The sequence below is a fragment of the Pteropus medius genome, unplaced genomic scaffold, assembly GCF_902729225.1.
Source record: "Pteropus medius unplaced genomic scaffold, Ma_sr-lr_union100, whole genome shotgun sequence".
Taxonomy (NCBI): Eukaryota; Metazoa; Chordata; class Mammalia; order Chiroptera; family Pteropodidae; genus Pteropus; species Pteropus medius.
The window spans coordinates 21,373,587-21,391,326 of NW_024352787.1; the positions used below are offsets into that span (position 1 = coordinate 21,373,587).

At 37.6% G+C, this 17,740-nt stretch overlaps 1 protein-coding gene across 6 annotated transcripts in view; it reads left to right on the forward strand.

Annotated features, from left to right (window-relative positions):
• Window positions 1-1,159: 1,159 nt before the first annotated feature.
• The window catches only part of CRCP (CGRP receptor component), a 37,657-nt gene continuing 21,076 nt past the window's right edge, over window positions 1,160-17,740 (forward strand). Inside the window, exons 1-4 of one of the 6 annotated variants that reach the window (XM_039849018.1) lie at window positions 1,160-1,363; window positions 8,827-8,863; window positions 10,412-10,510; window positions 17,534-17,628. In XM_039849018.1, the coding sequence (XP_039704952.1) occupies window positions 1,356-1,363; window positions 8,827-8,863; window positions 10,412-10,510; window positions 17,534-17,628 (239 nt within the window). In that variant the 5' untranslated portion in view covers window positions 1,160-1,355. Of the gene's footprint in view, window positions 1,555-8,826; window positions 8,864-10,411; window positions 10,511-17,533; window positions 17,629-17,740 lie in introns of all 6 variants that reach the window. The other 5 variants (XR_005649911.1, XM_039849014.1, XM_039849015.1 and 2 more) reach the window with 5 other exon arrangements.

A 17,740-nucleotide genomic window follows, 5' to 3' on the forward strand; every position in this document is an offset into this window, starting at 1 on the left:
TTTTCCTATTTTCCCTTCAGTGTGGGGAAATGGGTCATTAGCAATCCCATGGATAAGACCAGAAGTTACTCAAGTCTTAGGCAGTATGTCTCTAGACAATTAGCATGTCTGAGGAAATGCTGGCTGGAATTAAGGTAGAGTCGAAGAGAGAAGCATTTCATCTTGTTACAGAATCACAGGCTGTCTGACTGTAAAGTGTGCACCATTAACTGTTAATATCATGGAATAACAAAGCCCTTAGTAAGGGCCTTGCAAAGAGAATGAGTTTAGTAAATAACTGATAGAACTATAAAAAAAGAAAAAAAATAGCAATTGACTCATCATCTAAAGACACCTGCCACTATCAATATTTTGGTACATTTCCTGCCAGTCTTTAGGAAATACTTCAGACATACCCAAAAATCCAGAAGATAATAAACATCTATCTCCCACCCCTATTTTTTTTAAAAGACATAAAATGTAGATTAGGCGGCTTTACCTCCCAAACCTTTAGGTATTTCTTCCCTATGCATTATTTTTCCTTAGATTAGGGTCACACCACATCATTTTCTATCTTTAAAAATCTATATCAAGAGCATTTCCCCAATATACCAAATATGCCGCATGACTTCTCACGGCTGCATGTTATATTGCATGACTGAAACGAAAACATCACAACACACCCATCTTTTTAAAGCGCCTGATAATTCTTCGATAAATTTCTAGAAAGGACTGTGCCTGATGTTAAGGCTCTTTTATGCGTACGTTTTTGGCCAAATAGCTCTCAAGGCAGAATGAAAACAGGGAAAAGGGAGTTTGAGACTTTTCCCTTCCCTTTTTAATACGTTTTATTGAATTATAACATACATACAGGAAAGTGGACATAAATGTATAGCTCACTGAATTTTCAGAAACTTAACACACCACGTCCCCAACACCCAGATCACGCAATAGAACATTTCCGGAAGCCCAGATCCACCTCACTCCCTCACCATCGCTACTCTACAAGGGGTGGGATTTTAACGTCGCAAAGGACTACTAACACGATGATGTCTTTGGAATCTTAGTTTAATAATACTTTGGTATAACCTAGACCACGAAAACATGAGCTAAGTTCCATCTGCAAACGCTTAAAAAGCTAAAGTCCGGCTGGGTGAACAGCAGCCAGGCCTAACAGCGTAGGCAGCCGCCTCCACCGCTGTAGCGCGAGGTCCGCCAGGCTCCCGACGTGCAGCGCGGCAATCCCGGCGTGCACCGCGGCGCCAGAGTCGGTGATCCAGCACTCGGCGCGGACCAAGAGTAGCAGCAGTGGCGGCGGGGCTTGTGTGTGTGTGTGTGTTTGTGTTGGCGGCCGGAGACGACGAGGCGGGTTCGGCATGGAAGTGTAAGCTGCGCAAGGCGTATCCCCGTCTTTGGGTGGAGATTCACAGCTGGGGACGGCTAGGTCTTGGGACCCGAGAGGCGCGGGCACTGGTCGCAAAGGCGTGTGGGGAGGAAGACGCGGAAGAAAGACTCTCGCTCTGCTCGACTCAGCCTCCGCCCGCGCTCCCACCAGGTGCCTGGGACCGGGGCTGAGTATGTTTCAGTGTGTCTGCTTCCTTCTTCATTCATTTACTAGCATTTCCTAGGTCTCTGTGGGGAGCCGTGCCAGGTATCCGAGCAGAGACTTAGAAGGTATAAATCCTTGAGTCCGCCCTGGAAGTACCTGGAGGAGAGACGGATAAACTTTGCCTGGGGCAGTGGGCTCGTGGGGAGCCCTAATTTGGAAGAGGTGCTGTCCGAGTTGATGTGGAGCAGTTAGCCCTGTGAAGACAGAGGCGGGTTTTCTGGGAAGAAGGTGTTTGTGCCTGGATCGTGACCACCAAAACAACACGTGTGTGTGTGTGTGTGTCTCTGGGAAGTATCAGCCGTTCAACAGTTTAACTTCACCTGGTCTTTTGCATGTTTGTCCATTGTACTGCATTCCAATGGAAGTGTTTTTCATCTACTCCGCCCGTGGGTTTTTACATGGTTGACATTAATTCGTAGGCGTATCTGTATTGTGTTATCTTTGGCACTGATTATTTAATTATTTAATACATTTTTCTTTACGTTATTTTGCCACCTGTGTGATGATTATACGTACTAAAAAAGACTTAAAAAATAAAAAAAACCCGCAATGTGTATATGTACCCAAAGTGAAAGCTTCATGAAACGATACTTATTGTATGCCGTGATTTTGTCTTGTCAAATCTACTCAAAAAGAGTCAGGAGGCTTTGGCTAGAAATAAATGAATAAAAATATTTAAATAAAAAGATTTATTCAAGGGTTTTAGAGTTTTCTAACTGGAAACACAGGCAAAAATCAAGAAGTGTTCTGAAGAAGAGAGAAAAGTTGAGTGAAAGTCATATCCTTGAAAATAATCAGTCCTGCATTCTAGGTAGGCCCCTGGATTGGGTCAGGACAGCTATCAGATGTCAGGTGTCCTGGAGGATGGGTACCAGGAGGCTTGGTCCTGAGTCCTGTAGAGGGTAGTTAGAGGGTTATCTGCAGGTTTGATGTATGTCTGGGCATTAATGCTCAACAAGCTTCTGTATATCCAGGTATTGATGCAGGACTGGAAAGTTCCAAAGTTTTATGTTCCCAGGCTAGTTAAGACAAGAAAAAGAATTGTTTCCTCATGCTTCAATGTTTATAATGTTAATAATTTAGCAGCTTGGTTAAAATGACTCCTTTTACATTTTCCCTATTTTTACTCTTTTTTCAGTCTCTTCTCATTTGTTAAAAATGAATGACGACCCAGTAAATTGATGGGGTTTAATCTGCAACTTGAAATATATTCATTTTACTCTAGCTCAAGTCATCATTATCATTTTCCCCTTCTTCACTAGAGCATTTCCTGTCAGCATATAAACCTGCTTTAATTTATCCATATCAAAAATGTCTTTGTCCCCACATTCATGTCCACTTACTGCTGCATTTGTTTCCTTTCACAACAAAACAAAAGTATTGTTTATCCCCTCATTTTCTCAGTCATTCAATTGGGCTTTCATCTTCACCAGTCTACGGAAATGGATCTGTGAAGATTATCTGAGCCCTCCATCCTGTCACATCCAAAGATTGATTTTTCTGGACTTTCTTGGTCTCTTAGCAGCAGTTGATCCAAAAACTCTAGAAACTTCTTTGGCTTTGTGACATGCTCTTCTGAATTTCTTCCTACAACAAGAGTACTCAGTCTCTTGGCTCCCCCTTTTTCCCTTTCTTGGCTTCTAAATGTTGAGGTATCTTAGGGCTCAGTACAGGGACTCTTTCTCTCTACACTCTTTTCCATAGTCATTTTACCCATCTATATGCTGATGAGTCCCAAAAGTATATTTCCAGCCTTTTTCTCCCATTTGTCTAGTTGCTTAGATGAAAAACCTAGCCCTCTTTCCTCACCCCTAAGTCCAGTCTATCAGCCAGTCCTGTCTTATCCACTTTCAGAATATATTTTGAATGCAGTTACTTTTCACCATCTTCACTGCTAATTTTCTGCTACACCATCTCTGGTCTGGATTAAGCAATAGCTTTATGCTTTCATTTCTGTCCCCTTGCCCCATTCTCTACACAGCTGCAAGAATGATTGGATCAATTAGTGGTCTCCCCTCACCCTTGTGTAAAATCCTTACTTGCCTTTCTGTTGTACTTAGAGGAAATCCACATTCCTTATTAGGACTTATAAGATCCAGTTGTAACCTCACCTACTCACCAACCATATCTTGCCACTGTCCTCACCCCGCCAAACACACACTTTCCACTGGCAATCAAATAGTTTTTGTAACCTTCTAAGCCCTTTCCTACCTCAGGACCTTTGCATTGCTGTTTTCTTTGCCTGGTATATATTTTTCCCTTGTACTTCTTTCTTGTCCTTTTGATAGGTCAGGTCGAGTGTCTCTTTTCAATGCTGCTTTTCCTTTTTATTCAATCCAAAATAATTTTCATGTTTGTCTTTCATAGCACCTTGGTTTACTTTTCCCTTAAAGAGTTTTATAATAATAGATATATGTGATTTGAGAATGGAAGGGGTCCCTGAAATGAGAAGGTCTGGAGGCCTAACTTTTAGTTCCTGCCTGGCCTCTAACATGAGGCTTGACCTCTGGCAGTGTGGTCTTAAGAATCTTCTGTTGAACCCTAAGTCTATGAGGGGGCACATATACTGTACTTCTGTCAGGTACTCCTAGGACCGGGAGTGGGAAGGCATGAATGGAAAACTCTCTTGAATTATTATTTTTTTGTTCAGTCACTGGTTAAATACCTGCTGAGTAAATAATACATAATAGACATACAGTAGAATTTTTTTCAAGGTGAGGAATATTTATGCTTTATTTGGTTTAATAACAATTAAAAGAAAAAAATTTTTTGGCCATCATTTGGACACTTCATCAGGTAAAAGGATACAAAATTTTCAAAGCAAAACTAAGTGTTTATATACTGCATATAAAGTGTTTGCTCTTTGTCTAACTTTGTCTCAGGCCTTGGGTTTATTTATATACCTGGAAAGCTTTGTATTCACTCTTTTATTCTTGAACTTAGTATACATAGTTAGGAAAATGGATTCTACTTACCTTCTATGCCATCTTTTTGTGATAGTGTCAGAATTTCCTTCATTTTAAAGCTGGAAATGGTGAGGTTTAAAGAAGTTGGCTTATAGGTCCTATAACAATTCAGTAACAGAATTGGAAAGAGGATACTTGTTACCTCCCAAGAGAATGCTACAGTTTAATTGTTTGCTGACTTGGTCAGTTGCCCAGGTTTAGTTTTTTATAACGTGATTTGAATCGATAACATAGGTTGAACATAGAATTTAAGCAATTCCATTCAACACTGCTTTCTAAGAGTTGACTGTGACAGTTAATAGGCACTGTTCACATGGGCCTTTTGTGTATTTGTGTGTTTCTAAGGAATGTCTGCCAATAGATCATTTTGTTCTGTTTTTCAGAATTAGGTTTTAAAAAGTAGTTGCTGGCATCCATTAAATTGACCTAGCAAGTTAAGCAAATTTTACAGGTTAAATTTCAAACAGCAAGTCAACTTCAGTTAGTTAATTAATTAGTTGAGAAAATTAAGTGATTGCTTGCCTATAAGTATAGATTTAGACAATCTTTAAAATTCACTTGGAATATTTACTTTAAATACTCGTAAATAAAATGAGTAATATTCTAAGTCTTATAAGAGTATATGAAGTTTTGTGTAGGTTGGCAGTTTCTAGAAGTCTCAGTGCTTGTGAATATATTACATAATAGCGAAACATTAGCTACAGAGCAGACAATTCCTGCTCAGTAGGAATCAACAACTTGTAAATATAATTGACAGATGTGTCAGTTGACGGATTCTAGTTACCCTAAAAAGTATAGGAGGAAAATGCATTTTATGTTGATTGTAGATTATACTAATTTTTTTAACCTTATGGAATGCTTTAGTTTTGCATTTCTACTTTTCTCAACATGTTAGCTTGAAAAATTTCAAACCCATAGAATAGTTACAAAAAGACCACCACAATTACCTTTATACCCTTTACCTAGAATCTGCGTGTGTTAACATTTTAACATATGTACCTTGTGTCACATGTGCATGCTTTCTCTTTCTACACACACAACACACAGTCAACCATTTGAGAGTTGTAGCTATGTCATTTTACCCAGTCTTACAGAGGCATTCTCTTATGTAATTACAATACCATTATCATACCTAGGGAATTTAATACTGATAAAACCATTCGTATTAAAATACAACCTATATTCACATTTGTCCAGTTGTCCCAATAATGTCATTTAGCTGGATTTTTTTTTACCAATTTAGGAACAAGTCAGGAATCACACATTGTATTTAGTTGTTATGTTTCTTTAATCTCCTTTACTCTGAAAAGTTTCCTAGCCGTTGTGTGTATGTGTGACATTGGCATTGTGACAAAAGACATTGATTTAGAAGAATTTAGGCCAGTTGTTTTGAAGTTTGGGTTTGTCTGATTATGTCTTCATGGCTAGATTCAAATTAAACATTTTTTTTTTACAAGAGTGCTGTAAGAGCTGTATCTTTCTTATTGCATCTCATCATCATCATTGGTGATGTTAAATAGGATAACTTGATTATGTTGATTGATGTTTGTCAAATCTCACCATATCCTGTTCTTACCAACATGCCACTTAGTGGTGGTTACAATAACTTCTTGGGGATAAGAACTGCCTTAAAATTCTCCCTCAGCCCCCCCCCCCCCCCCAAGTAAATTTCCCAATCCACACAGTTCATTTAGGACTAAGATACTATGCACTTATTGACATTTTATTTAATAAAGGCATACCACATATTGGCATTTACTCTGTTAGTATTTAGCTGGGTAAAACAATAATTATATTCCTAATAAAAGAATTGATGAATAAGTCAGCTTCTGCTGATTACAGCGCCTGTTTAAACATTTATTGTGCTCCAAAACAGAGGTTTATTAAAATAAGAGAGTTTCCCTTCTTTGGATATTGGCTCTAGAAAAGGCAGATGATGTCCTTTGGATTCTTGCTTTAGCAATATTGACTTGGGCAATGAGGCAATAACTTGGAAGAGCCAGGGGCAGATTTCCCGGGGCATGGAATATTCTGCATGACAGGAGGGGCCAATACTTGGAAATGAAGTTGTAACAGTGGCACCTGGGTTGGATCCATTAGCCTTGAAGAAAAATGACATTTATATTTTTCCCCTAGTCTGTTCCAGGCAGGGATGTCTTAGTTGCTTTTTGTATTTTAGGGCACACAGGGAGTTGTAACTCAATTTCAAGCAAAGATAGGAGGAAGCTTTGTGGGCTGACTTCCTGATTAAGTAGGCAAAGATGACATATGGTTTGATTTGTCATTTTCAATTTTAAATTAACCATGTTATATAAACTAATTACGCATTGTCCTTCCTGTGGTGGGTTCTTTTTAAATGTGATATTCTTTGTGACTTGAGTACAGTTGTTATTTGGGCAAAGCAGCACTTTTGTGAAAACCCAGCTATTTATTGAATGCCTAGTAAGCTTCACACGCTGATTTCATTACAGTGCCGACATCACTGTGTTGATGACCTAAGGCCTAGGTCATATCTTTGTGTTGACCACCTACTAGTTTTCTTTATTTGTTGACTGGGGAAATCACCCATATTTTTGAAATTTTGTACCATCTTCATCATAAAGCCTTACTCCTGGTTTAAGAACATATGGTAGTCTTTATTGCACATATGTCAAGTGCAAACTCCTTCCTGAATTTTTAGGATTCAGCATTACCAATTTTCATTTGTCCACTCCAATCTTATTTTTCACAGTTCCATAGTTTTCTTTCATTTCAGTTAGGCTTCTTACTGTGTGACCTTAAGCAAGTTTTTAAATCTTTGAGCCTGTTTCATTATCAATAATGAAATCATAATAGCTCCTACTTTACAGGGTTTTTAATGGGAATTAAGTGAGGTGATATCTTTTTTAAATTAAATTTATTGAGGTGACATTAGTTAATAAAATCATAGGTTTCAAGTGTACAGTTCAATAATACATTATATATATTGCATTGTATATTCACCAAAGTGAAATTTCCTTTCATCACCATATATTTTACCCCTTTTACCCCTCTCTACCTCTCCCCGCCCCTCTCAATATCTTTTAAAAACAGTGGCCTGCATTTAGAGACATCTTAATAAGTACCAAGAACTATGCTACACTTTTAAAATTTGTTGTCTCTTTTCATCCTTATAATGGCTTTATAAGGTAGGAAGAAGTTGTGGCGGTAATAGCACAGGTAGTGGTAAGAGGTGGCATTTATTGGGTACTTACTGTGTTGCAGGTACTGTACATGCTTCAATTTAATTCTGTAAACAGTCTTAGGAGATTGGTACTATAATTGCTATTTTATAGATGAGGAAATTTAAGCATAGAGAGTTTAAATAACTTGCCCAAATTCACATAGCTAATTGTACGGTGGAGCTGGGTTTAGCATCCAGGGTATACTTCAAGGTACTAGTTTATCCCCATTTTTTGTTTTAAATTGGGAAGTTTAGAGGGGCTAATTCACTCACGAAAACTCATGAACCTTATAAGTAGCAGAACTGGAATATGGACCTAGGTTTGTTAAATTTCAAAACTGTTCATTATTATACTGTACTGCCTTCAGACTATTAAAAACAGTACTTTTTGATACGATATTGTAGAATGGATCAATTATAATAGTCAAATTGCTGTGCTCATTTATTAATGAAAGGTGATATTTTGCCTTGATCAACTGTTAAACGAGGGTGCCAGGCTTTAGACCACTGCTTGACACATGAACTGTACCTGTTGAACTGGTAGAGAAGATGATGATCAGTAATTTTGTGGATATCTGGCAGGATTTCTGACATTACTGGAATTTCTAGGGTTCATGTTAGTGTCAAGGATCCCATTTCTGGTGATTCAGCAGGACTTGGCTGCCCTAGATATCAGTAGCTGGTGGAAGGCAGATAGTACTGGGGAAAGGTCATGGCTATGGGATGAGACAATACTTTGTTTCTCCAGTTAACACTGTTTATAGATCCCCCCGGCTCTGATGTTCTTTCTGTAACTAACTTCTCTCAGATGTCTGACTTCTCTTCTGCCTAGACTAGGGATAAGTAGAATATTTTAATCACTCATGTGGTGATGGTTGTATGATATACTATGGCTGAAATTGTCCATTAGCAGCTAAACCAGTAGGACTTGGGACCTTTCTCTTAAAGATTGTAGTCCCTAAATTCCTGAACTGGACTACTGAATTTTGACAGAGGAATGATTTTACAGATGTTTAATTCACACAAAGGGATATGAGCCCGAACTATGATGATTTACTTTTCTTTTGCAGGAAGGATGCCAATTCTGCGCTGCTCAGTAACTACGAGGTAAATAGCTTTGAAGTGGACTTTGTATTTTCCTCTCTAATAGTTTGCTTTTTGCTTCTGGTTATTGAGTTGTGGTTAGAAATGACTGAATTCATTTGAATTTTCCACTTTAAAATAGGACAGATGGCACCATCTGGGGGACCTTAGAATACTCTAAGCTTAGTAAATTATACACAATAATTCAGGGAAGCTGGGAAGACTTTAGTGTACAATAGGCAACTTTCCCCCAAATCCAGAAATTTTAGGTCTTCATTTGGGATGCCTTCATGAAATGGAAGCATCTATTTTGGATGCTTCTGTAAAAATTTCTATTAAAATATGTGTACCTTTCCATAATTACCACTCTTTACCTATAAAATGCTTTTGTATAACATTTTGATTCTTATAAAAATCTAAATATTAAAACCTTCATTTTGAAAGCGAGAATTCAGTTGACTCACCATTATGAATAATTTAGTAACAGATTTGGAATTTGGGGGCTTCAGGGTTTGGTTCCTGGGGAAAGGGAGGAAAGAGGGTGGTAAGAGGGGAGATATAACTTTATTTTTGCCTACTTTCTATTTTGCCTGGATCTTGTTCGATACTAAGAAAACCATTGAATAGCTTAATTCTAAGTAGAAAAAAAATTCACACATTCTTTGTCAATTTTTCATATTCCAGAGTCTAAACTTATAGTCTCATAGGAGATTTGGGTCACCACTGTATGACATAATATAGTAGAATTAACACAGTTGGCCATATTTCACTCTTTCTAAAAGGTTACTCTTAAATGGTTGCTGCTCATAACAAAGAATTGATTGTTGGTCAAGCCATTGGCTTTTAGGAACTTCCTTGGCCAGTTTGGACTCTGCTAGGTGTTGCTAGGTGTTGGGGTGTTTTATACATTGGGGAAACATTGATTGCATTAATTGTGTCTCATGCCACTACTTCTGAATATGATGGCCAGGGGAAGGGTTGCATAATATCTAGAAATGGTCTGTGAACCTATACTTCCCACAGTTCTCTGGTGTAATCTCCCAAACAGGAAAGAGATCTACTCCCTATACCCTCTTTAACACTAATACACACATATTTCTCCCTTGTGGGAAAGTATACTTCTAAATTTTATAGCATTTTTTCCTCGCCTCCCTTTTTTATTTTTTGATAGACTATATTTTAGCACTTATCTCATAGTTTCTCTTTCCCCAAAATAAGTTATACTAGATTTTTATATTAAGTAGAATCTGTTTTTTTAAAAAGTTATTTATTTTAGGAAAATTTACTTTTAAATATTCAAAATATTTTTGATCAGAGGAAATCAGAGATAGTGTATGTTGGTAGGAAACATTTGAAATATTTTAAGTAATCTAATGAATTTGAATTATTTGACTTAAATAAAAGAGCATTTAAAAAATGTGACATCCTTGGATTTATATTTGCTCTAATGCAAGAATTGAGGAGAGAGTTTGTGGGAAGAAAAGAGATACTGTTTTATTCTTCAAAATCATTGACTTTGGAATAGGTATAGTCTCAAATTTTTTATAAAAATCTTTTATACATTCTTCCTAGGTGTTCCAGTTACTAATGGATCTGAAAGAGCAGCGTAAAGAAAGTGGAAAGAATAAACACAGTTCTGGGCAACAGAACTTGAATACTATCACCTATGAGGTAAGCCTAGGCTTCTGGAGGGTCTGTCTGTACTGCCATTGTGTGTGTGGGCGGGGGGAGTGGTTTCTTCTGCAGATGACTGGATTGCCTAGTACTTGATTTGAATAGTTTTACTATAACCTAGTTTTTATTCTGTTTATAAAAGTGGAAAGAGTTTGGCTATCTGCAAGGGTTAGCCAACTACAAAATTAGGGGGAAGAGTCTGTAACCCCGCCCTCACTTCTAAGACCAATTTCAAGTGAGGAATCCCACAACCAGTCTCAGATTCAATAATTCACTAGATGTACTCATAGAACTCACTGAAAGCTATCATATTCACAGTTACCGTTTATTACAGAGAAAGGATATAGATTAAAATTGGTCAAGGGAAGAAGCAAATAGGGCAGATTCTAGGAGAAATATCAAATGCAGAGCTTCCATTATTCTCTTAATGCGGAGTCAGGACACACTTCTCTTGTCCTGTGTGCGGCAACATGCACAGAGTATTGCCAACCAGGGAAGCTCAGCTGAGCTTCAGTGTCTAGAGACTTTGTTGGGGCTCTATTACACAGGCAGAATTGAATAATTAATTGCCCATTTGATTCATCTCAGCCTCCAGGCCGAGTGATACTGCATGACCGAAAATCCCTACCCTAAGTCACATTGTTAATTTCAGATTGTCCAGTATGATCTAAGGCCCCAGACAAAGATACTCCTATTAAATATAACATTCCAAGAGTGGAGATTACCTCCCAGAAGCCAAGGGCAAAGGCCAGACCTCTTTGGGCAAAGCCAAATTCTTTATTGCACAGAAAATAATACTTTTTATTGCAGAAAACTTAGAACATACCAAAAGGCATAAAGAAGAAAGCAAAAGTAATTCATAATCTTACTATCTAGTGGACATTTTGCTGTGTTCTCTCCCAACCTATGCTTTGTCCTCAAAAAAAAAATGTGTAAGCCATATTTTTTTATGGGTGATGTTTGATTTTGTATCTGTCATTTTAATTTTTTTCTTGCTATTTCCTTCCAATTCTGATTTTTGTCTCTACAGTAAAGATTTGGTTTTAATTTCTTTTGCTTTTCAAATAATCGTTAATCTTGAATTGTTATTTTAATTCCTTTCAAAGAGGGGGTTTAACACTTTTGTCACCATTACTCCCCATGTAATTTTGTTCATTTAATCATGTATTTAAAACTCTATCATTCATTTATTCATTCATGTTCTTTTACATTATATAATTAATCTTTTTCAAAGAAGAAAAAAAGTTTTTGGTAATTAATATTTGTTTATAAAATTTGTTTTATAAACAAATTTTAAAACTGTCAAGTACTTTTAACTGCACTATCAATTTAAGCTCATTGCCACTCTTTAAATTTTTTTAAAAAACAAATTTATTTATTTTACTTAGTTTCAAGTATACAGTACATTGGTTAGACATCTACATAGCTCACAAAATGATCCCCCCAATTGCTCCTTCCCTCCTCTGGCCCTCCACCTAGCCATCATATTAATGCTAACTGCATTCCCTATGCTGTGCTTCCAGGGACATCCCTGTGATCATCTGTCAACTACTGATTTGTACTTCTTTAACCCTTCACCCCATTCTCTCAGACCCCTAACCTCCCCTTGCCTCTGTCCGTCACCAAATTGTCCACTATATTTATGAGTCTGTTTTTGATTAGCTTGTTCTTTTTGTCCCTTAGATTCTGCATGTAAGTGAAATCATATGGTATTTATCTTTCTCTGTCTTACTTATTTCACTCAGCGTAATAACCTCTAGGTCCATCCGTGTCATTGCAAATGGTAGGATTTCATTTTTTTAATGGCTGAGTAATATTCCATTGTGTATATGAACTATAATTTCTTTATTGAATCGTCTGTTGATGGGCATTTAGGTTTAGGTTGCTTCCATATCTTGGCTGTTGTAAATTGTGCTGCCATAAATATTGGGGTGCATAGATCTTTACGAATCATTGTTTTGGTTTTCTTTGGATAAATACCCAGGAGTGCAATTTTGGGTCAAAAGTAAGATCAGTTTTTAAGTTTTTGAGAAACCTCCCTGCTGTTTTCCAAAGCGGCTGTACCAATTTGCAATCCCACCAACAATGTATGAGGGTTCCTTTTTCTCCGTATCTTTGCCAACACTTGGTTTTTGATTTATTGATGATAGCCATTCTGACAGGTGCGAGGTGATATCGCGTTGTGGTTTTAATTTGCATTTCTCTGATGGTTAGCGACCTTGAACATCTTTTCATATGTCTATTAGTCATCTGTATTTCCTCTTTGGAAAAGCATCTATTCAGGTCTTCTGCCCATTTTTTAATTGGATCGTTTGGTTTTTTGTTGTTGAGATATAGCCACTCCTTAAATTCTTGCTTTTAATTCATGGTGCCTAAGGAAAGTTATTGTGGCACTAAATGTTTTGAAACTTTTTATACCTAAGACTATATTGCTGGTGTTCTTAATGTGAATGACTACTCATCTGAATATAGAATTCTTGGGTTCAACTTTTATTCTGCAGGGCTCTGTACATATGACTTGGTCTATTAGTATTCATTGTTATGGAGGAGTGTGAGACCAACCTGATGTTTGCACTTTTGAGAGACTCTACTTAGATGTTGAGGTTACTGTTTTTTTCCTTATGTTTAAAATTCCTCTCAAATTATGTCTAGGTGGGGTTCCGTCTTTAAAAAACAAAACAAAACATGACATAGCTTTAGTTTTCTTTGGACAGAAAAACCTGGTTGAAATTTCTGTTGTATTTCAAAAAGCCTTGATAAATATACCATCTATGGGCTTTTGAATCCCCAAAAAAAACAAATAAAAACTTTTGTTTTGGAATATTTTATTCTTGCAGAAGAATTATAAAGATAATGCTGAGAGTTCCCAAGTACCCTTCTTCTTGTTTTTGCTGTATAAATCTTACATAACCATGGTACAGTTATTAAAATAAGAAATTGACATTGGTACATACTATTAAACTAAAGATTTTATTTAAAATTTCCCAGTTTTTTCACCAATGCACTTTTTTTTTTGTTCAAGGATCCAATCCAAGACACTATTTTGTATTTAGTTAACATGTTTCCTAAATATCTTCCAGTCTGTAACAGATCCTTACTTAGTCTTTTCTTATCTTCCATGACCTTGACACTTCTGAAGAGTACTGGTCAGGCATCTTTTTAGAATGTCCCTTAATTTTAGTATGTCTGATATTTTCTCATGACTAGACTGAAGTTTTGGCTTTTGGGGAAGGATATGACAGAAGCGATGTGCTCTTCTCATTGCATGTTACAGGGTACATGATATTGTTGTGTCCAGAATAACCAGACCCAACTTGAGTGCTCTTAACCAGGAGACAGTTTATTAGCCGGCGGCTGTCCTTGCAAAGGAGCAGCCTCGAAATGCCAAGATACAAGGTTTTTAAGCCCCAAATCCCATTCCTCATTCTGTCTTAAACACAAAGGTCCATCTTTCTCCTATTCACTACCTGTCAACCCACTGGTCAGGTGTGCAAGCGGGAAGTACAGAAGCAGAAAGCTTGTGTTAGAATGTTATGTTCCTATGGGTGATTGCCTATGTTCCCATGGACAATAGCCAGTGTTCCCATGGGCGATGGCCAAACAGTAATTTTCAGCTTATATACAATTGATTATTTTTCATGCCACGCAAGCAAGCAGGGTTACATAGGCTAAAATTGGCAGTTAGCGTATGAGCTCATTGTTACAAGTTTCATGATTAACAGAATGTGGTTAGGGGTTCCAGAAACTAGGCCTAAGTTATGGACTTCCTTTGTCTAGTTTCAGGTTTTAATTATTCTTTAACCCTTTCACATTTCAGCAGGCCATTACAGATATCAGTGTCTTATTACTGATCCCGTTAACTTTCATCACTTGGTTAAGTGCTTTCTGCCAGGTTTCTCCACTATAAAGTTGCTGTTTTTCCATTTCCATATTCTATTAGAAAGGAGTCACCAAATCCAGCTCATAGTCAAGGGAAAGATTAGGCTTCACCTCTTGAAGGGAGGGAAATCAAAGAATTTGAGGACATATGTTAAAACCACCACAGTAATAAGTATTTTGGGGAAGAGGCTTTGAGGCTGTGGAAATATCCCACTTCTCCTTAAGCTTTTGCCCATTAATTCTAGCATTCATTGGTGGGTCTTTTCCTGCACTAATTATTACTATGGTGGGACTGCCGAATGGTGATTTTTCCCTCATTTTTTCTGTATTTAATAATTAGAATTATTTGGCTATTTATTCTTTGGGTTCCCCGTATTTAAAAAATTGTCTGAAATATGCCAGTGTAGCTGTCAGATTAAGTTTTTCCTTCTGTTTTTTTTTTTTAGGATCAGAAGTTTTCTTCTAAAATTTCATTAATTCTTCCTGTTCTAGCTACCGTTTTTTTAATCTATTGAAATATAATAGACAATTAGTTGCTCGTGTTTATTGTACAATTTAACGAGGTTTTTTTTTTTTCAGTTATAATTGGCATACAATGATATACCGGTTTCAGTTGTATAGCATAGTGATCAGGGATCCACATAATTCCCAAAGTGATCACCCCACTAAATCTAGTACCCCTCTTCCCCCTTACAAATTTATTCAACATTATTAACCATCTTCCCCATGCTACTCTCCATCTCCATGTTTATTCTGCAACTATCCGTTTGTACCTCTTAATCCCTTTGCCTCTTTTTTTGTCCCCTTAACCCTCCTCCCATCTAGTACCCCTCAAAATATTCTCTGTATCTATGTTTATTTCTGCTTTTGTTGTTGTTGATTTTGTTCTTTAGATTCCACATGTATGTGAAATCCTGCAGTATTTGTCTTTCTCTATCTGACCCATTTCATTCAGCTCAATACCCTCTAGGTGCATCAAGGCAATATTTTTTTCCATCTCCTTTCTTTTAGTCTGTGTGTATCTTTTAATCTGAAATTAGTCTCTCATAGGCATCATATGTATGGGTCTTGTTTTCTTACTCATTCAGCTACTCTGTCTTTTGGTTGGAGCACTTAATTCTTTTCCACTTGAGGTACTTTGTTGATAGATATGTAGTTATTACCATTCTTTATCCCTGTTTTTGATACATGTTTTTTCTTCTTAAAGAAGTCCCTTCAACATTTCCTGTAATATTGGCTTGGTAATAAATTTCTTTAGCCTATTTTTGTCTGGGAAGCACTTTTATCTTTCCTTTGACTCTAAATGATAGCTTTGCTGAATAAAGTATTCTTGGTTGTAGATTCTGGGTTTTCATCACATTGAATATTTTGTGCCAAGGCTGCTTTCTGTCCTGCATCGTTTCTTTTGAGAAATTAGGTGCTGGTCTTATGGGTGCTCCCTTGTAGGTAACTAACTGCTTTTCTCTTGCTGCTTTTATTATTATTTTTTCTCTTGCTGCTTTTAAGATTTTCTCTTTGTATTTAACCTTTGGCATTTTAATTATGATGTGTCTTGGTATGGGCCTCTTTGGGTTCCTGGTTTTTGGGACTTCTCTGAGCTTCCTGGGGTTTTATGTTCATTTCCTTCAGCAAGTTAGGGAAGTTTTCCATCATTATTTCTTCAAATAGCTCTTCAGCATCTTATTTTCCTTCAGGTACCCCTATGATGTGGATAGTTTTACCTTTAATAGCGTCCCGTAGGCTCCTTAAATTATTATAGTCTTGGCTTCTTCTTGCTGTTCTGGTTGAGTGTCCTTGGCTTTCCTATCCTCTATATAGGTCATTTGATCCTCATCTTTATTCACTCCAGTTATTCCATTTATATAATTCTCATCTCAGATAATGTGTTCTTCATTTTTGACTGGTTTCCTTTTATAATTTCCATTTTCATTTTCATGTTTTTTATCTCTTTGTTGAAATTCTCACTGAATTCATCTACACTTCCCCTAAGTTCATTGAGCATCTTTATAACCAGTGTTTTGAACTCTGCATCTGTTAGATTACTTGACTCCATTATATCTGTATCTCTGTTCTATTCTCTCATATGGTTTCTGCTTCTTTGTGTTCTCATTTTGGCTACCTTTCTGTGACTGTTTCTGTGTAGTAAGCAAAGCTCCTAAGTCTCCCGGTCTTACTAGCGTGGATTTGTGTAGTGGGTGTCCAGTGACACAGTCCTGAGAGGGGTTCAGCTACAGGTCAAATTTAGCCCCAGCCTGTGCCCCTCCGGGGTCACTTATTAAGATTCAGCAAGCAATCCACAGATGCTGAGCTTATAGTTGCCTCAAAAGGCCACACCAGAAACCAAGGCCAGCTGCCACCAGTGTGAGTATAGGTGAGGATACACCTGGATGTGGCTTGGGTGGAGCCATGAGTTGTGAGAGGCAGAGTTTCAGGGAATCCTCTGGGCCGAGCAACCTCTGTTATCCAGTTTGATAACATCTTTGCTATGGTGGCGCTGAGTCTGTGCACTGGAAACGGAGAGGGCTCAACAGGGAATAGTAGATATCACCAGCACTTCTATACCGATCGAGTCTCGCCTTGGTCCTCACTCCGACGGCTCACTGTCCCCCTGTAAGTCCCTGGTGCCCCCTGTGCAGCCGAACTGGCATGGTGCTTAGAGTGAGCAGGTCAGTCACCATGAAAGTCTGCTCGTGGATCTGGCCACTTTAAAAGGCGTCTGCAGCTGCCAGCTGCTGCTGCCACAGCCTCTGTCCCATTCAGCTGCTCGGGACCAGGCAGCCTGTTGTCCTTGCCCTGTCCTACCTTCTGCCGTTGCAGGGTGATTTCTTAGATTTCTCTTTAGTTGTATGGCTTCTTCATCTAGATTGTAGGTGATTTTTCCTTACTGTTTGCTCCTTTATTCTGTCATAACCTTGATTTGGTCACCAGAGGGATGAACAGAGCCTTTATCATTTACGCCATTTTTTCCCCCACTGGTTTTGTTTTTGAAGAATTCCTATTTTATTAAGATTGACTCTCCTTAAGGCATTTGTTTTATGGAAGATTTTTGAAACAATTTTAGAATACTGAATTACAGCACTGCCTTCCATTTTCCTCATTCAGGGTTCTTGGTCTTATGCTTGCTTCGTCCATTTTTTTTAGACATTAAAATACATATCGAAAACACCATGCAGGCACCAGAGTCCTGAGATTATTAGAGAATTTCTCACAGCAATGAAAAGCCACAAGTTGACCAAGTAAGTAAAAATTATCTTAAGTAGAAAGAGTGATACATAATGAAAATAACTTAAAAAAAGCCATCCTTAGCAACTTTGTATTTATATTTAGTTGAATTTTTAATTGTAATTA